Raw genomic sequence first — 23400 nt, 5'->3', positions numbered from 1 at the left:
TTTTCAGTATTGTGACTGTAGAAATGGTGAGTGCTGCTGCTGTATGGTAAATGTAGCTCAAGAGCTCCAACACTCTTTTATAGTCTGCTTCCATTATTCTCTTTGGAGCTGAGGTCTCACCAGTCGGTCCAGGCTGATCTTGAACTGACCCTACTCCTGCTCAGGTTCTATAGTGCTGGGGTTACAGGTGTGCACTACCATGCCCGACTGAGGTTATTAAATGTGCAATAAAACTAGAGTTTGACCTTGAGACTTGCGTGGGTACAAGTTGGTAGAGCGTTACAGTAGAGGAAATAATTTATGTAGTATAGACTGAAGCCTAGAGGCATGAAGTGTCCAGCTCCAGGAGACATCGGGCATATTGAGGCATCTAGATGAGCTTAATGATGGTGGCAGGGGTGTGGGGGGTGTCATGATGGCGATGTGAGGATGAGGAAAAAGGATGTCCACGGCAGCTTGCTTCATGTTTTCTGAAGACCATTGTGCCTCAAACAAGCTGTGCTCACTCCATGCTGAATATTCAGCCAGAGCCACCAGAGGCCGAGAGAGGAAATAGCTATTGGCCAAGGCCAACAGCAGTGAGGCAGGACGGCAGTGGGTTTCTGTTGTCTGAGATCATCCTGTGCTGCATAGGTGACCTCATCGCTCATCATGAGTGTTTCAGAATGCTGCACAGTCAAACTGGGTGTGGGAGTAGAAATGGCTACGCTCTGCAATGTGAACGATAATCATTTTTAATTGTCAGAATGGTCTTGAGATGGGTTTCCTGGATGGTTGCAGAATCTAGTAGAACTTATTCAAACTTCGTGCAGAAAGAATATATCAATTAGAATACATTAGTAGTCAGGTGTAAGGTACCAAATACATGTGTTGAAGTGCCCAGGCCAATTACTATGGAAATAGGAAGCAGTTGCCTTGAGAATCTTCAATGACTAGAAGACATGAAGGACATGTGCTTCCTCTTCTGAGCATCTGGGACATGTCTTCAGTTCACTCAGCTAGAAAGTAACCAGGCTGGAATTCACGCAGAGGGTCCCTTATGCTATGAAAGTCACTGGTGAGATCAACTGGCCCTGTGTATTGCTGGGCGTTTATCCACTCGATACTTTGAAGTCTAATGATAACATGTCTCAACATGAGAGTAAAGTCATGTATTATTGTGTGTTACCTAATATGCAAGGGGTCAAGTTCAGTATGTGATCTGTTCTAGTGTGGTTGGGTTCTGCTTATAATTTCTTTAACTCAGTGATGTTCATAATATCAGATCTTTGTGCTTATTACCAAACATGTGTTAAGCTGAAGTAGTGTGCCTGTTAAAGAGGAGTACCAGGCAGAATAAATATGCCACGCAGGAACAGCAAAAGAAATCTGGGCTCTTTCGGCTTCTTTCAAATGAGATGTTTCATTTTGAGTAAACCCTTTTTCATATTTTAGAGTCCTTTTGCCTTTGGGGAGACACTTGTTCAATGTTGGAACTCACTTTTCTTTATAAGTCATAAATAGAAGTTTACTTTGTTGTAGCATGGTAACCAAGAAGGAAAGTGGCACATCAGTGATTGGTAGAGACCCCATCCCATCTTACAGATAAGCATGAAGTATCCTATTTGATGGGTACTATATGTAATAATCATTACAGTTAAATGCAGCTCCCATGTGAAGAACCCATAGTGCTTTGAACACAGTAAACCTTGCCAGCTAAGTCCATAACAAAGGCACTTCCAAAAGATGAAGACACATCACCCATTCTTAAAAATATTTCTGAATCTTTCCGTGGTGTGTGGTTTTTTTTTTTGTTTTTTGTTTTTTTTTTTTTTTTTGGTTTTTTGAGACAGGGTTTCTCTATGTAACTTTGGAGCCTGTCCTGGAACTCGTTCTGTAGACCTGGCTGGCCTCAAACTCACAGAGATCCGCCTGCCTCTGCCTCCTGAGTGCTGGGATTAAAGGCGTGCGCCACCACTGCCCGCCTGTGTAGTTTAACTCTTAAGGATAAATCAGGAAAAAAAAATTACCAAATTTGGGTTCGGAGTGCTACTGTTTGATAATTGGGTTGATTTGACCTCCTGTTCTTACACTGCCTGAATATATTATTTTAGACACCGTTTTGATAAGGAGATGATAACAGAGTGCTAAACATGGAAAATTGGGCATGGCAATGATAAAGGAGCAAAACTTGATAATAATATCATGGCATATAAGAAAGGGACAGTGAACATGTAGGCAGTAGAAGAACTAGTTATCATAAGAGCAATCAGTCACATCCAGAATTCTCAATTCTGGCTTCCTAGGGGCACTGAACCTAGAATTGCCATTGATCATGACCATGACCTCAAGTTATCAAGAAAAAAAATTGTGTCTGAATCAAAATTACATGTCGTCTTTGGTATTTGTGTCAAACCTTCTTCTCAAATGTTGGCAGGTGCAGAAGAATAGCCCCATGGGAAGGAGACTTTGCCTCTATTCCTTTGAACGACTTACCTTTGCCTGTTGGATAGATTCATTTTTACTCAAGATTCCATTAGAAAGAGTTCAAATAGCTTTAAAGCCATTTGAAAATTGATTAGCTAGAAATTCCAGTCTTACAGCATTTCTTTCCTTGATGCTGGCAGAGGAATCACATGACCTTCACTCACAAACAGTATTAACCACAGGCTCATGTCACCCTGCTGACTCCTGAGATACCCACTCAGCACAGGTTGACCACGAAGTTGCACCTATGTGGCCTTTGCACATTAAAGGCGCCCTGGCTGGGGCTGGCAATGCACTAGAAACTGTAGGTCCTGCCTATCTGCCCTCAACAAGCGATAGCCTTGACCTCTGTGTACCCCAGCAGTAGCCTCGACTGCCTGTATATGAAGAGGACACAGAAGGAGTAGTTATAAGCCTTAAAAAGAAGCCATGGGAAGAGGTTGAGAAGGAGAAGGCTAGGGGAAGATAGAAAGACAGACCAGATGAAGTGGACCCAAAAGGGCCAGGCAGTGTTGTACACTGGGGGCTGCTCTGTGATTGGATCCCAAAGGTGGGAATCTTCATCAGGACAGCCCTTTCACAGAGGCAATGTTCAGCAGTACCCAGAGCCATCCAAAAGGTGGCCTCACCAAGTGACAGCTGGATCTTTCTTCCACTCATAAAGCAGGAAAACCTGGTTCCTGCCTTGTGCTGTCAGAACAGGGCTGGTGTCAACATGGGTGCACATGAAAGTACCCTTTCAAGCACCCTGCTCATAGCACCCAGACAGCCCATAACGTCATTCAACACCGGTCCCTTTAAGGAGCTTTGGCTGCTCTGCCATTGGTCTCACCTATAAAGAAACCAAGTCTTGTTCCCACCTTAAGCACAATAACCACTTCTGTGCACCAGTGTACAGGTGGGAAACCCTCCTCCTGCTGCTGCCCAGGTGGGAAATCCTCATCGTCCTGCCACAGCAACAGGGTCTCAGTAGTGAGAAGCATATGTTTCCAGCACACAGTTCATTAATTCTTGTGTTTCCTGTAGCCTTCCCTCTCACAAAAAAAAAAACCAGAAATCTTGGAAAATGCTCTTGCTAGTAACAGCATGCTCAAATCCCACAACAGTGTCACACTTTTGTCACTATCTGTGTGTGCGTTTTATAGAAAGCATGCCAAAGTTAATGACTCTTCCCCGGCTGGCTTCGTTCCCTTCCATTTGGAAGGGGAGCATATCATTTTAGTCACACCCCTACTAGGCTAGCTTTCCTGTCGACCACACCCAGCCTTTCTCAGAAGGATACTGGTGCTGTTTTTTTGGATTGTGCCTCTAGGTTCCACTCAATGTGCAGTTAGTTCCTACTCTGTAGATATTTGTAGGTACTTAGCAGAAGACAAGGAGCATAAAATACATAGGTCAGCATTCTCAGAGCTTGTAAATCTGATGGAGATCAAACTGAAAACATGTTTACAACATGTGTCTTAGGAAAATTATGATACAGTAAAAGCTTTTCCTAGGAACGAAGAGATGTAGAATATGCAGAAGTATGAGTTCTCCCCAAACTCAGATTTGCATCTTTTTGAATAGAAGCAAAGCTCTAGGAGGTTAGAACTACAGTAGCAGTCAGTCATGAGGACTAGCTAGGCAGGGCCTAAGTAGAGGGCATGGGACCATAGTTGTCCTTTGTTTACAGGTTCCCGTAGCTTCCCATTGTTAATGGTATTTATTTCAAGATCAATGCAGGCAAATGCAAAGCTTCTTCCCAGCCTTGGCCCATCTGCTACCTCCTGTTCCCCCTGAACCTGACTGCCCAGTCTTTGGTCCACTGTTTCATGCTTCTGTATGCTGTTCCCTTTCCTGGGTGTCATCTTCTCTCTCCTGGCTCCCTCCCCATCTGTTGTCCTTACTGACAAGCCCTGCTCCACCACCCCAGGTGACACTATTTTCTTGACGTTCTTCCCAAGCACTTAGGATATCTTTAGCAGATGGCCTTTCCGTGTTCCACTGGCAGCAGCACTATCACTTCTAGACCGAATCTTCCAGGCTGGAAAAGGGACCAGTGAGCTGGGCAGTGGGTGTGGGCGTGGGGTATTGATAATACCTCCAACCCACTTGGCTTGCCTCACATGGAACTTGGAGGAATTCTTCAAGTCTGTTTCAGTTGATTTTCTTGTATTGTAAAAGGCAGCTTAGGCAGAGTTGGCGGTTTGTTTATGAATGAACAGGAATTAGGACTCAGCTTCCAGCTCTTGTCTGCTGGATCCCATTTAGTATCCACCCCATTTGAAGAGCAATGACTCAAACATCTAATCTGGGGAAAGTGCAAACCAAAGAATGCATGGCTGCATCCTGGCTAATCCGAAGATGCTGCCTGCTGTGCTCGTGGGGGAGCCTCTGCGTGGGAGTGGGTAAGGTATGTGAGTCATGGCAGTAGGAGAGGATGAGGGGGTGATGGGAGCAGCTGAAAATTATCCATTCTCTTCTTCCGGAGAAACTTTCTTGCCCAGTATAGAAACTCTTCTCTTGACTGTGTTCAGTGTCTTCTGTTTCTGTTTCCCTAGACGGCCTGTGGAGCTACTGGTTCTCTCTGATGCTAAGTGGTCTCCGAGTTGACATGATGCATGATTCAGGAAATGAGTCGAAACTGGGCGTCTATGGTCTCACACTCGTTTTAGAAACCTTCTAGCTTATATTGTGCTCTAACTTGAACCAAAATCACTACAGCCATGGTCTAGCCTGTGGCATTTGAAAGTCACAAATGCAGAACTCTTGCTATGCCTGGCTTCCCCTGCCTTCCTGCATTGTGTTGCTGCCGCGCAGAGGAGGTGGGTATAAAGTAGGAAGCATCACCAGGCACCTTTCCACCCACTCCATTTGAGTGTTGCCATAGCAACTAATAGCGCCTAGAAGCAGCCCAAGTGTTGTGTTGTTTTGTTTTGTTTCTTCCTTTAGTATGAAAAAAATCTACTTTTGCCTTAGCAGTATGTGAACCTGGAATTTGGGGGCATAAATAAATAAGATATTTGGCACACTTGATCCAGTGAGGCCTATAGTACTCCAGGATTGTACATGTGGTGGTTTCAGGTGGTCTGTGATTGCAGGCGTAGAGAGGGCTCAGAAGGATCCCTGTGTGTACAGCCCATGCCACCATGCTGGTTCCGGAGAGGTGTGCACATGCCTTGCGAGGGCTTAGATGGCTGCCTCCCTCTTGCCTTCTGCCTACAGTGGCCGTCAAAGGCCTCAATACAGGGTTCCTGCTGCTGGTGAGCACGGATGCCATTTGGGCTAGGAAACAGTCTAATAGCCTAGAACTCGTTCATCGCCATCAGTAAGGCTTCTCCTACACACTTTAGAGAAGAGCAATGCCAGCAGTCTCCAGGAAGGTCTATGGGAATGTGGCATGATACAGCAGAAGAAACAGCCCCAGCCTTGGAGTTAGTCAGACCCACATCCCTTTGTGCTGTGCTCATAGCACCCAGGCCTTGGGAAACGTTTAAAATCCACTAGTCTTCAATCTCCCCATCCCCCTAAAAAAGGAAATGAAATCATATGGTATGGAGTTGTTGTGAGAATTATAGATAACGAATATAAGACATCTATACTGTTGTGAGCTAGTACATAGCAGATTTTCCTTAATGGGAGCTTTTTAAAATTATTGCCTACACCAGACTTACTCAGAATATGCAAAGACAGCATCGACGAATGGATATTTTTAAATTTAAGGCTGGGGATGTGGTTCAGTGGTAGAGTAATTATCTAGCATCCCTGGCACTGCCAACATAGATAAGAGAGTAAACAAATCTGTTCTAAATAATTGAAACATAGCCTTAACTGAGGATAAGAAATGTGTTTATTTGCTTGAAGGTAAATACTGTAACGGCTCTGGGTTCCCCTTTTCTCACCTCTACCAACCCCCAGGACACTGCTGTCATTGCTCTGTGATATTTCTGAACGGCAACGGCTTCTACTAAGATTTTCTGTGTTTGCAAAGAGAAGTGGTTGATAAAGTGACTGAAACTCATTTAGCTGATAAGACAAAGAAAACCCAAAACCGTTCACTTTTCCCTGAAGGAAAGTTGTAAAGACTTTACAGAAAGTTGTTTACAGTCTTCAGATCAGTGTGACTATCGAAGCCAGTGGTTCTCAACCTTCCTAATGCTGTGACCCTTTAATCCAGTTCCTCATGTTGTAGTAACCTCCAACCATAAAATTATTTTTGTTCCTACATCATAACTATAATTTTGCTACTGTTATGAATCGTAATGTAAATATTTGATGTGTAACTCCTGTGTAGGTCATGGCCCACAGGTGGATAACCACTAGTCTAGGCTATCCAGCAATTTGGGAATATGATATTTAAAGTGACTTTTGTAAACATTTATGCCTGCAATAGGAGTTACCCATGTGCCCTGCTGAAGTTCTTTTCTGAATCCCACAGGAACGTGGCTAAAGAGTGGTCTGGGCCTCGTGCACCAGGAAGGCAGCCAGCTCACGTGGACGTACATTGCTCCCCAGTTGGGGTACTGGGTGGCAGCCATGTCTCCTCCCATCCCAGGTAACACAAAGCCAACAGTGGTGGTGATCTGAGTGGGTGTCTTTGGGGGGTCTGAGCTCAGTATTCATTTAAAAATAACTTCAATGGGCAGTTCCCATCCTATTTTTAAAAACATCAAATGATAGAGAAGGCTATTTTGTGGGGTGGGGAGTTGTGGCTGGAACTTTCCATGGAGGTCGGGCATAATGCATGGAAATGGTCCTGTCTCCAGTCCCGTTTTGCTCGGACAGGGCAGCTGCCATAGGGAATTCTTCAATGAAAGTGCGCAGGCTTCGACCTCTTCCCTGATTCCTGAAACAGCTGTGGCCTGGTGTGTATGTAAACTTGCAGGCCAAGCACTCAGCAAGAAGCCACTACCAGGGCTTCTTGAGACAAACTGCTTGGCTTAGCATTCTGAACAACTTCAATACAAGCCATCTGCCCAATGTGCAAAAGAATAACCTTCAGTTAGGATATGTAGATTGACTCCTATTTAGGACATGACATATACGTGTGTGTGTGTGTGTGTGTGTGTGTGTGTGTGTGTGTGTGTGTGTGTGTATGTATATATATACATATACATACACACACACACACACTTATATAATCCCAGTGGTATTCCAGAATAATGTGCTTCTTCTGAGAATTCTTTCTAGGGATGGCTCCCATCCTTTAAAAGCCTTTAAAAAGCCAAGCCTCTTGGATTGCCACCTTGGAAAATTCGCTTTCCTCAACAGTGTTTATGCTCAGAGTACATCTTGGTTTTTGACTTGTGTGTTTTTTTAACACATGTTAAAACACATGTAGTTCTAGATAGGGGATTGAGGTGGGTTAAAAACATGCTGTGATTAAACGGTACCTCTTACAAAGTCACCTTCAATGCATTCCCAAATGAAGACTCAAAATATTTTAGCAACGGAATTAATGTTGAACCGCTAGGATTCATGCTTCGACTCCAAAGTAACTAAGAGGATAGAGGCGTTCCTAGACAGGTGTGGAAAAACCTTTCGCATGGATACCACATTCCCATCTGAAAAATTGACACTCTTGAGTGCTTTTCTCAGAGGCAATTGTTCTCACAGCATTGCCAGCATGAGCCTGGCACAGAAACACCCCATTTCCCTAATACCAAGTATCAAAAAGTAGACCAAGGAAAAGAAATACCTCAGGTACCAGAGTAACAGCCACAAAGTCCAGGTATTGAAGTGAACCTTTTTTTTTAAAGATAGATTTCAAACAACTGTGGCTGTCAGTTTTCCCACCATGCAGCAGATTATTAATATTAATATTAATATACGCTTTTATAAAGAGGAGCGCAAGGGCTGCTCAACACAAGTCCCCAGGAGTTTCCATGCAGTGAAGGAAGCAGCTCAGAGCTGTGAAAAGCAACCCCACCCCAGCCCGACCGTGCGCAGCATGGGGGTGCGCACACGGGTAACCTCACCACCATCACTTTTATTAAAATACATAGCAGTGGTGCTGTGCCTCCCTGAGCCCCAAACCAAGAAGAAAACAACTAGGGTTTTCTTCTCTAATTCTCTGCTTAAGCAGGAACTGAAGTCTAGCTGTGAGTTTTATGATGATTTCTTTTGGCAAAGGCTAAAATAATTACATTCTGAGTGCTTAACAAACCAAAGTTTAGCTCCTTAAGACTAGTTTTATGTACCCAGAGTCTTTCCCCCGACACACACTCTTCTCTCCTTTTTTTTCTATAAGGAGGACCAAATCCAATGTCTTTGAACATTACCTTTGTATTAAAATGTCCCGTGAACACTTAAGGCAGTGTGAACCCATTGCCATCACTCACCCCACTTTCCCTCCCACCCCACTAAGTGGGTATATTGGAGGGAGGATTTCCTTCTCTTCTGGACTCAGGAAATGTCACTGATTCCAAAGCCTGGTTAACTTCCTTGGATTCATTTATCTCTCAGAAGGATCTGGGCCAGGAGTGCTGGCAGAAGCTCCTGTCATCCAAGCACGAGTGAGGTGAGGCAGAAGAATCGCTGCAAGTTCAAGGCCAGCCAGGGCTTATAGTGACACCCTGGAAAAGGAGAGACGGGGGAAGCAGGCGAGAAAGGCAGGCAATGAGAATTTGTCCCCTTAAAAAATATTTCTAAAAATCTGTCATTGAACATCAAAAATAAATTTTTAATAAAGCAAATGGGTGCTTGTTTATAAATAATATGGAGGCCACTGTGTCCCTTCTGTACACCTCAGAAAACTGGGCAAGAAGAAATGCCTAAGTGTTCTCGTTCAGAGGTTTTGTTACCAATCTTAACATGTAAGCCAGAATTACTTCACTCTTAACTCTAGGAGACCAGATTCACATTGCCCTTAGACATTAAGAGCAAAACTTAAACATGCCCCTTGGGGTTCTTTACAGGTAAAGTAAAAGTTGTTTGTTTTGTATGTCTCTCCAGATCTTATCTTTAAGTGCTCAAGAGGTCTGTGGCCATACAAGCTTAGCCTTGTTATATAAAAATAAATAAAAATTTAAAAAAAGATAATGTGGATGACTATTTTAAATAGGAAAGCATTTTGGTCAGACTTGACTTTTTAATGTCATGGTAAATTTATATCATATATTTAAAGTGATTCATTCAGGCAAATAGTGTTCTGTACGGCAATAATTGCCCAGGAAAAACAGGAATCATTACCATTTTTTCCTACCTTGTAAAATCCCCAGATTCTTGGTTCATCTCCGAAATGAGGATCTACTCAATGGTTTATCCCGCATTCATTTTCTTTTATTAAAAGATCATGTATTTAGAATGCTGAGCATGCTACTGAGAGAGGCTCGCTTCTAAGTGAGGAAACAAGCGCATTTCACGGTTCTTGAGCGTCAGGGACTACCGGCCACTGAAGTGCTGGCGATCGTCATGGGCAGGAGGGATGGCACCGCAAGTGTATCGTCCAAGGGGTGTTTCTCACTGGCCACAGCTCTGTCCCTCAGGCAGGAAGAGTTTTTTAAAAAGTCAAAACATTCTCAACTTATTATCCCTATTCTTATTTGAAGGAATTCCAAGTTCTAAAATGAGACGTTTCTGACTTTCTAGGTCCCGTTGTGACACAGGACATTACCACATATCACACGGTGTTTCTTTTGGCCATTTTAGGAGGAATGGCTTTCATTCTCTTGGTTCTGCTGTGTCTCCTTTTATATTATTGCAGGTAAAGTGCTACCATTTTTGGCAATATATGTGTTTAATGTAGAATTTCTCATCCAATTGGTATTTGGAAGTCCTTCTCCTCCTCCGCCTCCTCCTCCTCCTCCCTCTCCTTCCCCTCCTTCTCCTCCTCCTCCTCCTCCTCCTCCTCCTCCTTCTCCTCCTCCTCCTCCCTCCCTCTCCTTCCCCTCCTCCGCCTCCTCCTCCTTCTCCTCCTCCTCCTCCTCCTCCTTCTCCTCCTCCTCCTCCTCCTCCTCCTCCTCCCTCTCCTTCTCCTCCTCCGCCTCCTCCTCCTTCTCCTCCGCCTCCTCCTCCTTCTCCTCCTCCTCCTCCTCCTCCTCCCTCTCCTCCCCCTCCTCCTCCTCCTCCTTCTCCTCCTCCTCCTCCTCCTCCTTCTCCTCCTCCTCCTCCTCCTCCTCCTCCCTCTCCTTCTCCTCCTCCGCCTCCTCCTTCTCCTCCTCCTCCTCCTCCTCCTCCTCCTTCTCCTCCTCCTCCTCCTCTCCTCCTCCTCCTCCTCCTCCTCCTCCTCCTCCTCCTTCTCCTCCTCCTCCTCCTCCTCCTCCTCCTTCTCCTCCTCCGCCTCCTCCTTCTCCTCCTCCTCCTCCTTCTCCTCCTCCTCCTCCTCCTCCTCCTCCTCCTCCTCCCTCTCCTTCTCCTCCTCCGCCTCCTCCTCCTTCTCCTCCGCCTCCTCCTCCTTCTCCTCCTCCTCCTCCTCCTCCTCCCTCTCCTCCCCCCCTCCTCCTCCTCCTTCTCCTCCTCCTCCTCCTCCTCCTCCTCCTCCCTCTCCTTCTCCTCCTCCTCCTCCTCCTCCTCCTCCTCCTTCTCCTCCTCCTCCTCCTCCTCCTCCTTCTCCTCCTCCGCCTCCTCCTTCTCCTCCTCCTCCTCCTCCTCCTCCTCCTCCTCCTCCTCCCTCTCCTTCTCCTCCTCCGCCTCCTCCTCCTTCTCCTCCGCCTCCTCCTCCTTCTCCTCCTCCTCCTCCTCCTCCTCCTCCTCCTCCTCCCTCTCCTTCCCCTCCTCCGCCTCCTCCTCCTTCTCCTCCTCCGCCTCCTCCTCCTTCTTCTCCTCCTCCTCCTCCTCCTCCCTCTCCTTCCCCTCCTCCGCCTCCTCCTCCTTCTCCTCCTCCTCCTCCTCCTTCTCCTCCTCCTCCTCCTCCTTCTCCTCCTCCTCCTCCTCCTTCTCCTCCCCCTCCTCCTCCTCTTATCTTCCTCCTCCTCTTCCTCTTCCTCCTCCTTCTCCTCTTCCTCCCCCTCCTCCTCCTTCTCCTCCTCCCCCTCCTCCTCCTCCTCCCTCTCCTTCCCCTCCTCCGCCTCCTCCTCCTTCTCCTCCTCCTCCTCCTTCTCCTCCTCCTCCTCCCTCTCCTTCCCCTCCTCCCTCTCCTTCCCCTCCTCCGCCTCCTCCTCCTTCTCCTCCTCCCCCTCCTCCTCCTTCTCCTCCTCCTCCCCCCTCCTCCTCCTTCTCCTCCTCCTCCCCCTCCTTCTCCTCCTCCTCCCCCTCCTCCTCCTTCTCCTCCCCCTCCCCTCCTCCCTCCCCCCCTCCTCCTCCTTCTCCTCCTCCTCCTCCCCCTCCTTCTTCCTCCTCCTTCTCCTCCTCCTCCTCCTCCTCCTTCTCCTCCTTCTCCTCCTCCTCCTTCTCCTCCTTCGACTTCTTCTTTCTTTTCCCCTAAACTATGTTAGTTTTTCTCATGAGAGATCACCTAGAACTCAAACATGTAATCTAAGTTGCAGATGAGCCCACAGGTTATGTGAAAATGTTAATGTTTTCGGGTATGTTTAGATGCTGTTAAGGGAGTTATAAGAGCTTAGGGGTTGGGGAGATGCCTCAGTGAGTAAGAGCTCTTTCTGTGCAAGCTTGAGAGCCTGAGTTCAAATCCCTAGCACCTATGTAAAAAGATGAGTATAGACACACTCACACCTGTCTGTATTCCTAGTGCTGTAGGAGACTAAGACAGGAATGCTGGCTGCTGGCTGCCAGCCTCACTCCAGATTCATTGAGAGATCCTAAAATAAGGTGGACAGTGGCAGAGAACATCCAACATCCTCCTCCATCTTACACAAGTGTGTACTGTGCATATGCAACACACACACACACACACACACACACACACACACACACACACACACACACACTTAACAAGGGCTTGGGAAATAGCTCAGTCAGTAAAGTATTTGCTGTTCAAGCATGAGACCCTGAATTGGAGCTTCAGATGCCACATACAAAAGCTAGGCATGGTGACCCATGACATAATCCCCGCACTGGGGAGGCAGAAACAGTGTGTGTCCCTGAGGCTCACTGACCAGCCAGCCTAGCCTACTTGATGAGCTCCAGGTTAAATGAGAGAGCCTGTCTGAAATAATAAGGTGGATCATGCTTGAGGAACAATACTCAAAGTTGATCACTGGCCGCCATACACACACACACACACACACACACACACACACACACACACACACACACCGCACGCACACCGCACGCACGCACGCATGCACGCACGCAACCCTACACAAACACATACCAAAAAAGAAAAGAACTTGACAGCTGTTATACAGTTCATTCATAATACTCCTCAACCCTCACTAAGAGATGAAAATCTCATGATCAAAGCAAAATTATTCTTATTTTGATGCTGTATCTGTTACATTAGAAAGAATGTGTGTCGTTGACTCCTGGGTGTTGCCCATTGAATAGATAACTTGGCTTCTCTTACAAAATCCTGAACCTTCAATCCCTAGAGTTTTCTGCTGTGTGAAAAAAAGAATGTGAGTGTGGAGAGAGGAGGCTTCCGGGTGCTTAGAAATGGTTTTGGTTTTCCTCACAGAAGTTGACGTAGGTTTACCTGGAACTTTGCCATCACGAGTCTCTCATTTGTGCCATGTCACCTGTTCGGTTGCAGGAGGAAGTGCTTGAAACCCCGTCAGCATCACAGAAAACTGCAACTCCCCCCAGCCCTGGAGAGCTCCAAGAGGGATCAGTCAACATCCATGTCTCACATCAACTTGCTGTTCTCTCGTCGAGCATCAGACTATCCTGGGCCTCTCTCTGTCTCCAGCCATAGCCGCCCAGAGGCCCCGGGGACAAAGGAACTGATGGGCGGGGTGCACTTAGAAATGATGTCCCCCAATGGGGAGGGGGACCTGCACACACCCATGCTGAAGCTCTCCTATAGTACCTCACAGGAATTCAGCTCCCGGGAGGAGCTGCTGTCCCACAAAGAAGAGAATAAAAGCCAAACATCCTTTGATAATCTGACACCAAGTGGGACACTGGGGAAAGACTACCATAAGTCAGTGGAGATTTTTCCCTTAAAGGCAAGAAAATCTATGGAAAGAGAAGGCTACGAGCCCCCGGGCAATGATGACTACAGGGGTAGTTACAATGCTATGCTCGCCCAGCCTTTATTTGAAAAGCAAGATCAAGAAGGCCTGACATCGGCAGGAAGCAAACTCACCATTCAGGAACACATGTACCCCGCACCTTCATCCCCTGAAAAAGAGCAACTGCTGGACCGCAGACCTACTGAATGTATGATGTCTCGATCTGTCGATCACCTGGAGAGACCTACTTCTTTCCCGAGGCCAGGCCAGTTGATCTGCTGTAGTTCTGTGGACCAAGTAAACGACAGCGTTTACAGGAAAGTGTTGCCTGCCTTGGTCATCCCAGCTCATTATATGAAACTTCCAGGGGACCACTCCTATGTGAGCCAGCCTCTGGTAGTCCCCGCTGACCAGCAGCTGGAAATAGGGAGGCTCCAGGCTGAGCTGTCCAACCCCCATGCGGGAATCTTCCCACACCCATCCTCTCAGATGCAGGGCCAACCCTTGTCTTCCCAGGCCATCTCTCAGCAACACCTGCAGGATGCAGGTTCCCGGGAATGGGGCTCTCAGAATGCATCCATGTCAGAGTCTCTGTCCATCCCAGCATCCCTGAATGATGCAGCTTTGGCTCAAATGAACAGTGAGGTGCAACTCCTGACTGAAAAGGCGCTGATGGAGCTTGGGGGTGGGAAGCCACTTCCACACCCTCGGGCATGGTTTGTCTCCCTAGACGGAAGGTCCAATGCTCACGTTAGACATTCATACATTGATCTCCAAAGAGCTGGAAGGAATGGAAGTAATGATGCCAGTTTGGACTCTGGTGTGGATATGAATGAACCAAAATCTGCCCGGAAGGGAAGGGGAGACCCTTTGTCTCTCCAGCAGAGCCACCCACCTGTTCAGGAGCACCAGCAAAAAGAACCCAGAGCGCACGACAGCACGGCCTACACGCAGCTCGTGTACCTGGACGACATGGACCAGAGCAGCAGTGAGTGCGGGACCACAGTCTGCACCCCCGAGGACAGTGCTCTGAGATGCTTGTTGGAAGGGTCAGGTCGGAGGAGTGGGGGACAGCTGCCCAGCTTGCAGGAGGAGACAACCAAACGAACTTCCGACGTCCCCCTGGAGCCATTAGCCAGTCCCAACCAGAGAAGAGCTGCCAATGATGAAGATGAAGATGATGATGATGACGATGACCAAGGAGAAGATAAGAAAAGCCCCTGGCAAAAAAACGAGAGGAGAGACCCTTGATGGCCTTTAACATCAAATGAGCCATCATTGAGCCCCTAAATGTGGAATATAAAATTGCCAAATATCCTTTCTCATGGAAGCGCATACCTGTGTGTGGAGAAGCTTAAGGGTGAAAACCATGGAAGTCGACGCATTGACAGGGCTGCGTCGGTAGCAGAAAGAAATTAGGGTTATGGCTCAGAATAAAGGATGACTAACAAATGCTGCCCCTCCAGGGAGGTGGCTGGGAAACCTGTATGTCATTCCATGGACCTGACTTGTCCCAGAAGGGATGCTGACAAACCACATGTGGTATTGCCGTGCTCCAAGGATCACCTCAGTTCTCCCTCAGATTCTGGAAACAGATGGAACTCCTTTTGCATTGTTTGAATCCTCCGTTTTATCGCGATAATGCTACTGTGAAGCTTGGGAAATTGGGTGGCACGTAGTTTCCTGGAGTCAGCATTATCTCAAAGGAAAGCTATGCATTGCTGCTTCGTCTTGTTGCTTTGCTTACACTTTGCTTTGGTTGGGCTTCTCTCTCTTTTTTTTTCATGGGGGGGGTGCTTTTTTTCTTTATAATACGAATTCAATTCAGTTGTAAAAATTTTTATTTCCTTGTTTTAATCTGTTCTGCTTCTCTGTGGTTGATTTCAGTGTCTCTCTTCAGGAACTCCTGAGTGTCGTCTCTTATCATCTAAGCCTTTTAATGAAATTGTACTGAAATTTTTATCAGCTAAGAGTCCTTCAGTTCTGGTCCCATTAACTCCAAGTGCCTTTTTTACAGTGACAACAGACAGTCCCTCAGTTTTATGTTTTTTCTTAACCCTTTCAATTGAACTGCCTGGATTTTATATAAAGTTACGAAATGATACCTTTTTCTTTGAACTGCATGCTGCCAAGTGCCATTCGTGCTCAGCATCCTCATTCCCACGCAGTATACTCTCTAGTTATCATGTGTAATGTGGGTTCTGTTTAGCTAAGATAGACTAGAGGACGCTGTAAAGATGCCCGATCCTATTCCATCCCTTCGGCCACTGGCCATCGTTCTTGTTCCACTGGCTGTTTGTATATAGGGTTATGTATTAACTCTGGAATCCTATGTGCCCGTCTTGCTCACCAAAGATGAGAGTATGGGCTGAGCAAGGGGATTGAATGTGACTATTCAGAACACTCTTATGTACTATCCAAAAGTGCCAGAATGACTCTTCTGTGCGTTCTCCTTTAAGAGCTGCTTGGTTGTCCCAAAATGAAAACTCAAAATAAACTTGGAAGATGGAAAAAAATCTGTGTTCATTCTGATTCATTCTGGGCCATTGTCTGTTGGGAAATTGTCAATAGGACTTTGCTGTTCATTCCTTGGAAGACTTCAAATTTGGGGGGGTGAATGCATAAACACCCAGGTATTAGTCCTGGGGTTTTAAAAAAAATCTCCCTTTGTCACTCAAGAACACATGATAACATCCTGGTAATGTTTTAGTTAAGGAGAGATACTTGCATTCTACAAGAAACCTCTTTTATTTTTTATGCTGTAGATCAATTTGTCTTGCAACAGTTTCAGGACGGTTTTGTTAAAATAGCCAAAGATATCCCAGATTTATGATGCTGTTCATCAGAATTGTTAACGGAGGTCTGAGGATGTAGCTCAGTTGGGCTTGCCTGGCACCTGTGAAGTTCTAGGTTCCGTACCAGTACCACATAAAATCAAGTGGGGTAGTACACACCTATAATGCCAGCACACTCTATGGGAGAGGTAGGGGCAGCTGTTCAGAGTCATCCTCAGATACATAAGTTCAAGGCCAGCCCTATCTCAAAGAAAGTTATTAATGGAGATGATGTCAGAATGTGAGGAAAAAAATGGTAGAAATAAATTAAGGCAGCTGTATTTGCTGTCAACAGCTTTCATACCAAATCCTCATTTGTAAATTCCACGTAAGTATAAAGCTAATGGAACTGATTTTTATTGTCTGAATTCTCAGATGAAGATTTTTTTAACTACTTTAACAGGAGAAAATAGTTGAGACAGTCCTGACAGTTGGACAGCTAAATGAATGAGACTGAATCGGTGAGGCCGGGCAGGCAGGGCTCCTGTAGTAAGCGCTGTTACCCGTAGGTGGCAGGTGAGGCCTTGCTGACTTTGCTAAGACTCCAAAGAGGACTCCTTTGTCAATTCCCTAGAAGGGAAAAGTTACCTCTTCAGGAGCACCCAAAGCCAGACATAAGCCATCGGGTGGAAGGGGGGAATGCTGGGAAGTCTCCCTGTGGCCGCTGATTCCCAGCCCTTTGCAGTTCTGCCTGTGGTGGCTGCCAATGGAATTACATTCTTGGTGTGTCAGTTTCCAGAAGAACCTTGCTTTAAGACATGTAACCTCCGGAAAGCATGTAACATACACATAACCTAAGGAAAGCATGTCACATACTAACTGTTCACTCTGGTTATGGAGAGCTGACAGGAAGATCTGGGGCATCAAGGACTGCCTCCTGACTTCTCCTTTGGTGATCCACGTCTCAGTGAGTTGTGATCCCATGGTGACAAGTACTGAGCAGGTAGCACTTGTCCCAGCGCACCTGGGTTTGCCAAAGAGGAACTGCTTCTGCCAAAGCGACTTCGTTTCCTATTGGAGTTGTCCACAGTGAGGTCCAGACATTAATGCGTTTTTATCTCAGAATGCCAGCACGGATGGCCACACTAGAATCCTCTAAACAGCACCATGACTGCAGTCTTTAAAAAATTCCTTCTTCCCTCTAGCCTGAGGAGGGCCATGATTGTGAAATCTGTCACAATATTTCACATCAATTTGCAGACAACCAAAGCCATGAAAGGCACCTTGCTCATGCCACCTAGTGGTCAGTTCACACTTCCCTGGAAAAGAGCAAGGCCAACCCAGATGCTTGGCTCTTGCAGTGGGTTGTGGGAAGGTGGGAAATAGCCCTAGTTCCGTCTTCCAGGTAAGGTGGGAAATGGGAGAAGACTGAGGTGGTCCATGATGTTCCTTCCTGGAAACAAAAGTACTAGGGACAATAATGGGGTCGGTTTGATATTTGGAGGACAATTTTTATATTATTCCTTTTTGTTTTACACCTAACTAACTAAATGGAGGCTCGCCGGCAAAATAAACAAAAGTTGCTCAACTGAGTCGGGCGGTGGTGGCGCACGCCTTTAATCCCAGCACTCTGCAGGCAGAGCCAGGTGGATCTCTGAGTTCGAGGCCAGCCTGGTCTACAGAGTGAGTTCCAGGACAGGCACAAAACTACCCAGAGAAACTCTGTCTTGAAAAACCAAAAAAAAAAAAAAAATTGCTTGGCTGAGAGGAGTTGTACTGCTTATACAGACAGCTCTCTGGGAAGGAATTTAAGTTATGGATGTTCTTAATCATAAAATACAGACTACTCTATTGTAAAATCTTCGACAGCTGAATCTGCCCTTAGTGATCATCTTAGCCAACCCATGTCATTGACATAGGCGATCTGGCACAAATGCTGTTATTTTCTTGAGTTAATGATTAAGATGAACTTGAATGCCAGTGCATGTCTTAGTCGCAGTCATGGAGTGACATCTTTGCCAAACAGTTTTAGAATCGGGATGAAAATGCTCTTTGACTCCTCAGTGCTGTCCATCTCATAATGGACCCAGACATCACACCATTGTGAGACTGACTACTCTGAAAGAAAGTTAGCATGTTCTCCACCGCTCTTCTTAACAAATCAAGCCTCTTTTGATACTCTGCCTGTTCCTGTGGTATAAAACTCCGTCTGTGGCCGATTTCAGGCAACTAAAATGTGATACCTCAGTACCCACAAGACTGGAATAGATAGATGCTTGCTGTCTCAGTTACATCATTTGCCCACTAAACACACAGTGAAGCATAGGTAATAGCAAAATATCTAAGGCGCGTTGTTCGAGGATCAGAGATTTGCAAATCTGCCTCCTCTCCAAAATTTCATCTGCAAACCCCGAGATAACATAGTCGCTGCAGTTTCAAATTTGATATTGTGTTTATTCATTTACTGGGTGGGGTGTGCATACCGCAGTACGCCCATGAAGATCAAAGGACAGCTTACAGGGGCCAGTCAGTGTCTCCTTCTACCATGTCGGTGCCAGGAATTAAACTGGGTTGCCACGCCTAGTGGTAAGCGCCTGTACCCCATGATTCCTCCTGCCAGCCCTCGCTGCATTTTTTTCTGCATTGTTTTTGTTTGTTGGTTTGGGTTTTGTTTTGTTTTGTTTTGTTTTTCGAGTCAGAGTTTCTCTTTGTAGCTCTGGATGTCTTGGATCTCGCTCTGTACACCAGGCTGGCCTCAAACTCACAGAGATCTGATCCTCTTGTCTACCTGCCTCTGCCTCCCGAGTGCTGGGATTAAACAGCATGCGCCACCACTGCCCGTCTCTTTCTCTGTTATTTTTTTGAGATAGGGTCTCACTCCAGTCTCAGACTTGCCTGGAATTTGCACTCTTCCTACTCCATCCTCTTAAGTGCTGGGCTAACAGGGAACAGTGACCACACCCAGCTTCACCGTCTATTTTACATCACTCATGGGCATGCAGAGTATAAAATTCTGTGTTGTGAAGGCACACATTTCCAACTGAGGAACAAGTCACTGCCCTGTCTTCTTGCATTAGCTCTCACACTCTAAAGAAGTGTTCTTTTACAGACCGTGGCCACTGCCACATTTCCTGTCCGTATCTGTGACAGCAGTTTTGCTGTCACAAACAGCATCCAAGCATATGCTAAAGTCTTGTGTAGTGTTCTTAAGCATGAGAAGGCTGTGACGTGCTTTGCAGAAGGGAGGCTTTGCTCAAGTCTGAGTTACACTGACGACATAGTTCATGAGTCAGTTGCTGGGGATGTAGTTCAGTCAGTTGAGCTTGCCTGACATCTATAGATAGAGCCCTAAACTCAATCCCCAGCACTGAATAAACCAAGTGTGGTGATGCACGGCATTAATCCCAGCATTCGAGAGGTAGACAAGAGGATCAGAAGTTCAAGTCATCTTCTGCTACAAGTAAAGTGTAAGGGGGCCCACATGGGAGCTTGTCTCTAGAAAAAGGAAAGGGAAGGAAGGAAGGAAGGAAGGAAGGAAGGAAGGAAGGAAGGAAGGAAGGAAGGAAGGAAGGAAGAAAGGAAGGAAGGAAGGAAGGAAGGCAGACAGTAATAAACAAGGTTGTGTGATTGATCCACTAACAGAACTGTAACCAGAGTCTTGCAGTGGCCTATCTCTTATTCTCCCAGGAACACTAGTTTGTACTAATTCACGTTAGTAGAACTCCACAGACTATAACTTCTGTGGACAGTTAAGAATCGACCATAGGAAACAATTGGGAATGATGAGTTTTAAGTATGAGAATGTTTATTTTTATATGATTGAACTATAGACTTGCAACACCCACTTACATTAACAGTGCCTGACAGCTGACCTGCAAAGCCTGCGAAATTTTCAGTATCTCTGAACTCACTCCTGGGAACAGAAAGCAATAAATTAACAAAGGTGCCCCTGCCCCTCTCCATCGCCTCTTGGTTTTTGGTTTATTTTTACTTACTTACTTAATTTGTGTGTGTACATATACTATGTGTTTGTGCAGATGTGGGGAGGTCAAAGGACATTTTCAGGAGTCAGTTTTTACCTTCTACATTGCTGGAGTAGGCTCTGTCTTGTTTCTGCTGCTACGTGCATATTCCAAGCCACCTGGCCTGCAAGCTTCAGGGCAGTTTTCCTATCTCTGCCTGCCATCTCCCATCTCCCACTGTGGGGAGAGCTATAATTACAGATGTGTGCTACTGTATCCGGTAGGTACGGCATACACCTGGTACACTTACATACTGCAGGCAAAATGCTCATACTCAGATAAGTGGTGTGAGTAAAATATATCTGGAGTTGACCTCTGGTCTCCACAGATGTACACACATATTACTACACACAAAAAAATAAAGCCAAGAAATCAATGTTTGTACAATAATGTGAATTAAACTATTAACTATTCCACTTTTCCAAGTTTTTTTCCCATTAATATGCAAAAGGTACATATTTTGGCTATACATTGCCTACATTCATTATTCTTCTAAAAATTAAAAGAATAGCCGGGCGGTGGTGGCGCACGCCTTTAATCCCAGCACTCGGGAGGCAGAGCCAGGCGGATCTCTGTGAGTTCAAGGCCAGCCTGGGCTACCAAGTGAGTCCCAGGAAAGGCGCAAAGCTACACAGAGAAACCCTGTCTCGAAAAACCAAAAAAAAAAAAAAAAAAAAAAGAATAAGTAGAAGGAAAAAATTCAGTCACCGAAAGCTACCATGAAGATGACCACCGTTGGTGTTTTGTGGGTTTTTCCCCCGAAGTGCTTTACCCACATAAACAGGTACTTCATTAGGTTTTTTATTATTACTTTAGTGGCTAGAAGGTGGCTTAAGTCAGTAAAGTGTGTGCTGTGCAGTCTTGATCGACCTGAGTTTGATATCCAGAACCTATGTAACAAGCCAGATGTGGTAGCACATACTTGTAATCCTAGTTCTGGAGAGGCAGAGACAGGCAGATCTCCCAGTCTTACTGTCCAGTTTTCCTAGCCTACTCAACAAGCTCCAGGATATGAGACCTTACCTTACAAAATCAAGGTAAATAGTGCCTGGGAATGACACCCAAGATTGATCTCTGGTCTCCACAGGCACAGGTACACACACCTGCACACACCCCTGAGCCCACACAAATGCTAACACACACAATTTTTTATTTCATCCTTTTGAAGTTTAAAACAGAAACCTTTAAAATGGGAGAATGTAAGTCAAGTCATTTCGTCAGGATTTAGCAGTAACTCAGGGTCCAAAGTGAGCAGTGGGCACTGAAGAAAACTTGGTGTCCTCCCTGGATGCAGGCGCTGCTGCAGGATGTGGGAGGGTACCATAAAGGAATGTACCCTCGACAATGTCACTTGAGAACCAGAGACCCAGTCAGTAAAAATTCGCACAAATAAATGCAGAAACACTCAGAGCAAAGCACTGAAGGAAATGAGACCCAGCCTATGAGATGGTGCCACCCATATTCCCCATCTGTAAAGATATGTCCTGTTTGGATATACCTCAGCATGCTTTTCATCTTCCAGGCACCTCTTAGTTCAATCAACTACCACATGAAGAAAAGCAAGTAAGTGAGGTTAAAGATCAAAATCCATCATTTCTCAAATCTCTCTCTCCCTCCCTCCCTCTCTCTCCCTCCCCTTCCACCCCCCTCCCTCTTTCTCTCTTTCTCTCTCTTTCTCTCTCTTTCTCTCTCTCTCTCTCTCTCTCTCTCTCTCTCTCTCTCTCTCTCTCTCTCTCTCTCTCTCTCGTGTGTGTGTGTGTGTGTGTGTGTGTGTGTGTGTGTGTGTGTGTGTGTTTGTTTTGCATATACACTTGTTAGTGTGGATGAGTGCATATGTACCTGCACATGCATATGGAAACCAGAGACCAATGCTGGTCTCCTTGATCTCTTTCTGCCTTTGTTTTATTTTATTTTAATTTTATTGAGACAGTGTCTCTCACTGAACCTGAAGCTCATGGATTTGGCTAGACTGGCTGGCCAAAGATTGCCAGAGATCTGCCTGTCTCTGTCTCCAAGCACTGGGGGACAGGTGTCAGGAGATGGGGCCCTTTTTATGTGTGCTAAGAATCCCAACTCAGGTCCTCATATTGATAAGGTAGGCCCTTTACCAACTGAGCCATATCTCCAGCCCCATGTTTTTGGGATTTTTATAATAAGCTTTGACACCATGGAAAGCTGTTAGAAGAGGCGTGTAGGTTGTTATAGTCCATGGAATGGAAGAAGGTAGCAGATAATGGAGGAGAAGGTCATTTCCAAACAGATGGCAAAATATCCAGCTGAGTGTCTTTGGTGAGAAAACTCTTTGAAACTAATTTTAAAGCTGTGAATATAGACACACACCAAAATACCTAGCCAAATGGCTCTGTCCTTCACAGCGATTATGACATATTGGATGTTGGTGTTCTGATGCCTGCAAAGTGACTGACCATTCTTGTAAAACTATTTGCACACAGATAATATAAACAGATATTGAAGAACCTACCAATTTGGAACATGAAAGGTCCATGATCTCATGTGTGAAGAGCTAAAAGGTAAAATGCAGGCAGTGAGTGAGCATGTGAGCACCAGGCTCCATCTCCTGACACCTGGCCCAGTGACCAGCCATCTTTGCAGTCTACCTGTCCATCTCTTGCTCTTTCATATGCTCTGCCACCTACAGTGGATACCCAGTAACTAATCTCAAGCATTATAAACCATGTTGACCAGTCAATGTCTATGAAGGTAGGATGGACTCTGGGCTTGGGAGTTAGAAGATTTGGGTACTATCCTTCTTCAGCTGATCAAACAGGAGATGGCAAACATCTACTCATCAAAAAGTGGAAGGAGATATTTGCTCTTCTCAGACTACTAGTGAGTTGAATTCAGATATAACAATGACCATTGAGATCCCTTGTAAACTATAAACTAATGCACAAGTATTGGGTGGTAGTATTCCTCTTATTCTGTGTCCTCCTGCTGAGAGAAATAATGACTTTTTTCTGTTATACCCAATGCTTCATGTTCTTGTATAAGAAAATGGTTTTTTTTTGTTTGTTTGTTTTGTTTTGTTTTTTTTTTTTTTTTTTTGGTTTTTTCGAGACAGGGTTTCTCTGTGTAGCTTTGCGCCTTTCCTGGAACTCACTTGGTAGCCCAGGCTGGCCTCAAACT

At 45.7% G+C, this 23400-nt stretch overlaps 1 protein-coding gene across 1 annotated transcript in view; it reads left to right on the top strand.

Annotated features, from left to right (window-relative positions):
• Fam171a1 (family with sequence similarity 171 member A1) overlaps positions 1-15963 on the top strand; it is a 126604-nt gene extending 110641 nt beyond the window's left edge. The window contains 4 exon segments of the mRNA XM_052729606.1: positions 6884-7000; positions 10036-10150; positions 13037-14684; positions 14687-15963. Coding sequence (XP_052585566.1) covers positions 6884-7000; positions 10036-10150; positions 13037-14684; positions 14687-14728 — 1922 coding nt within the window. The 3' untranslated portion in view covers positions 14729-15963.
• The last annotated feature ends 7437 nt before the right edge of the window (positions 15964-23400 follow it).

Source organism: Peromyscus californicus, unplaced genomic scaffold (assembly GCF_007827085.1).
Source record: "Peromyscus californicus insignis strain IS unplaced genomic scaffold, ASM782708v3 Scaffold_8__1_contigs__length_139910024, whole genome shotgun sequence".
Lineage (NCBI taxonomy): Eukaryota > Metazoa > Chordata > Mammalia > Rodentia > Cricetidae > Peromyscus > Peromyscus californicus.
This window is presented reverse-complemented; position numbering and strand designations above follow the sequence as displayed.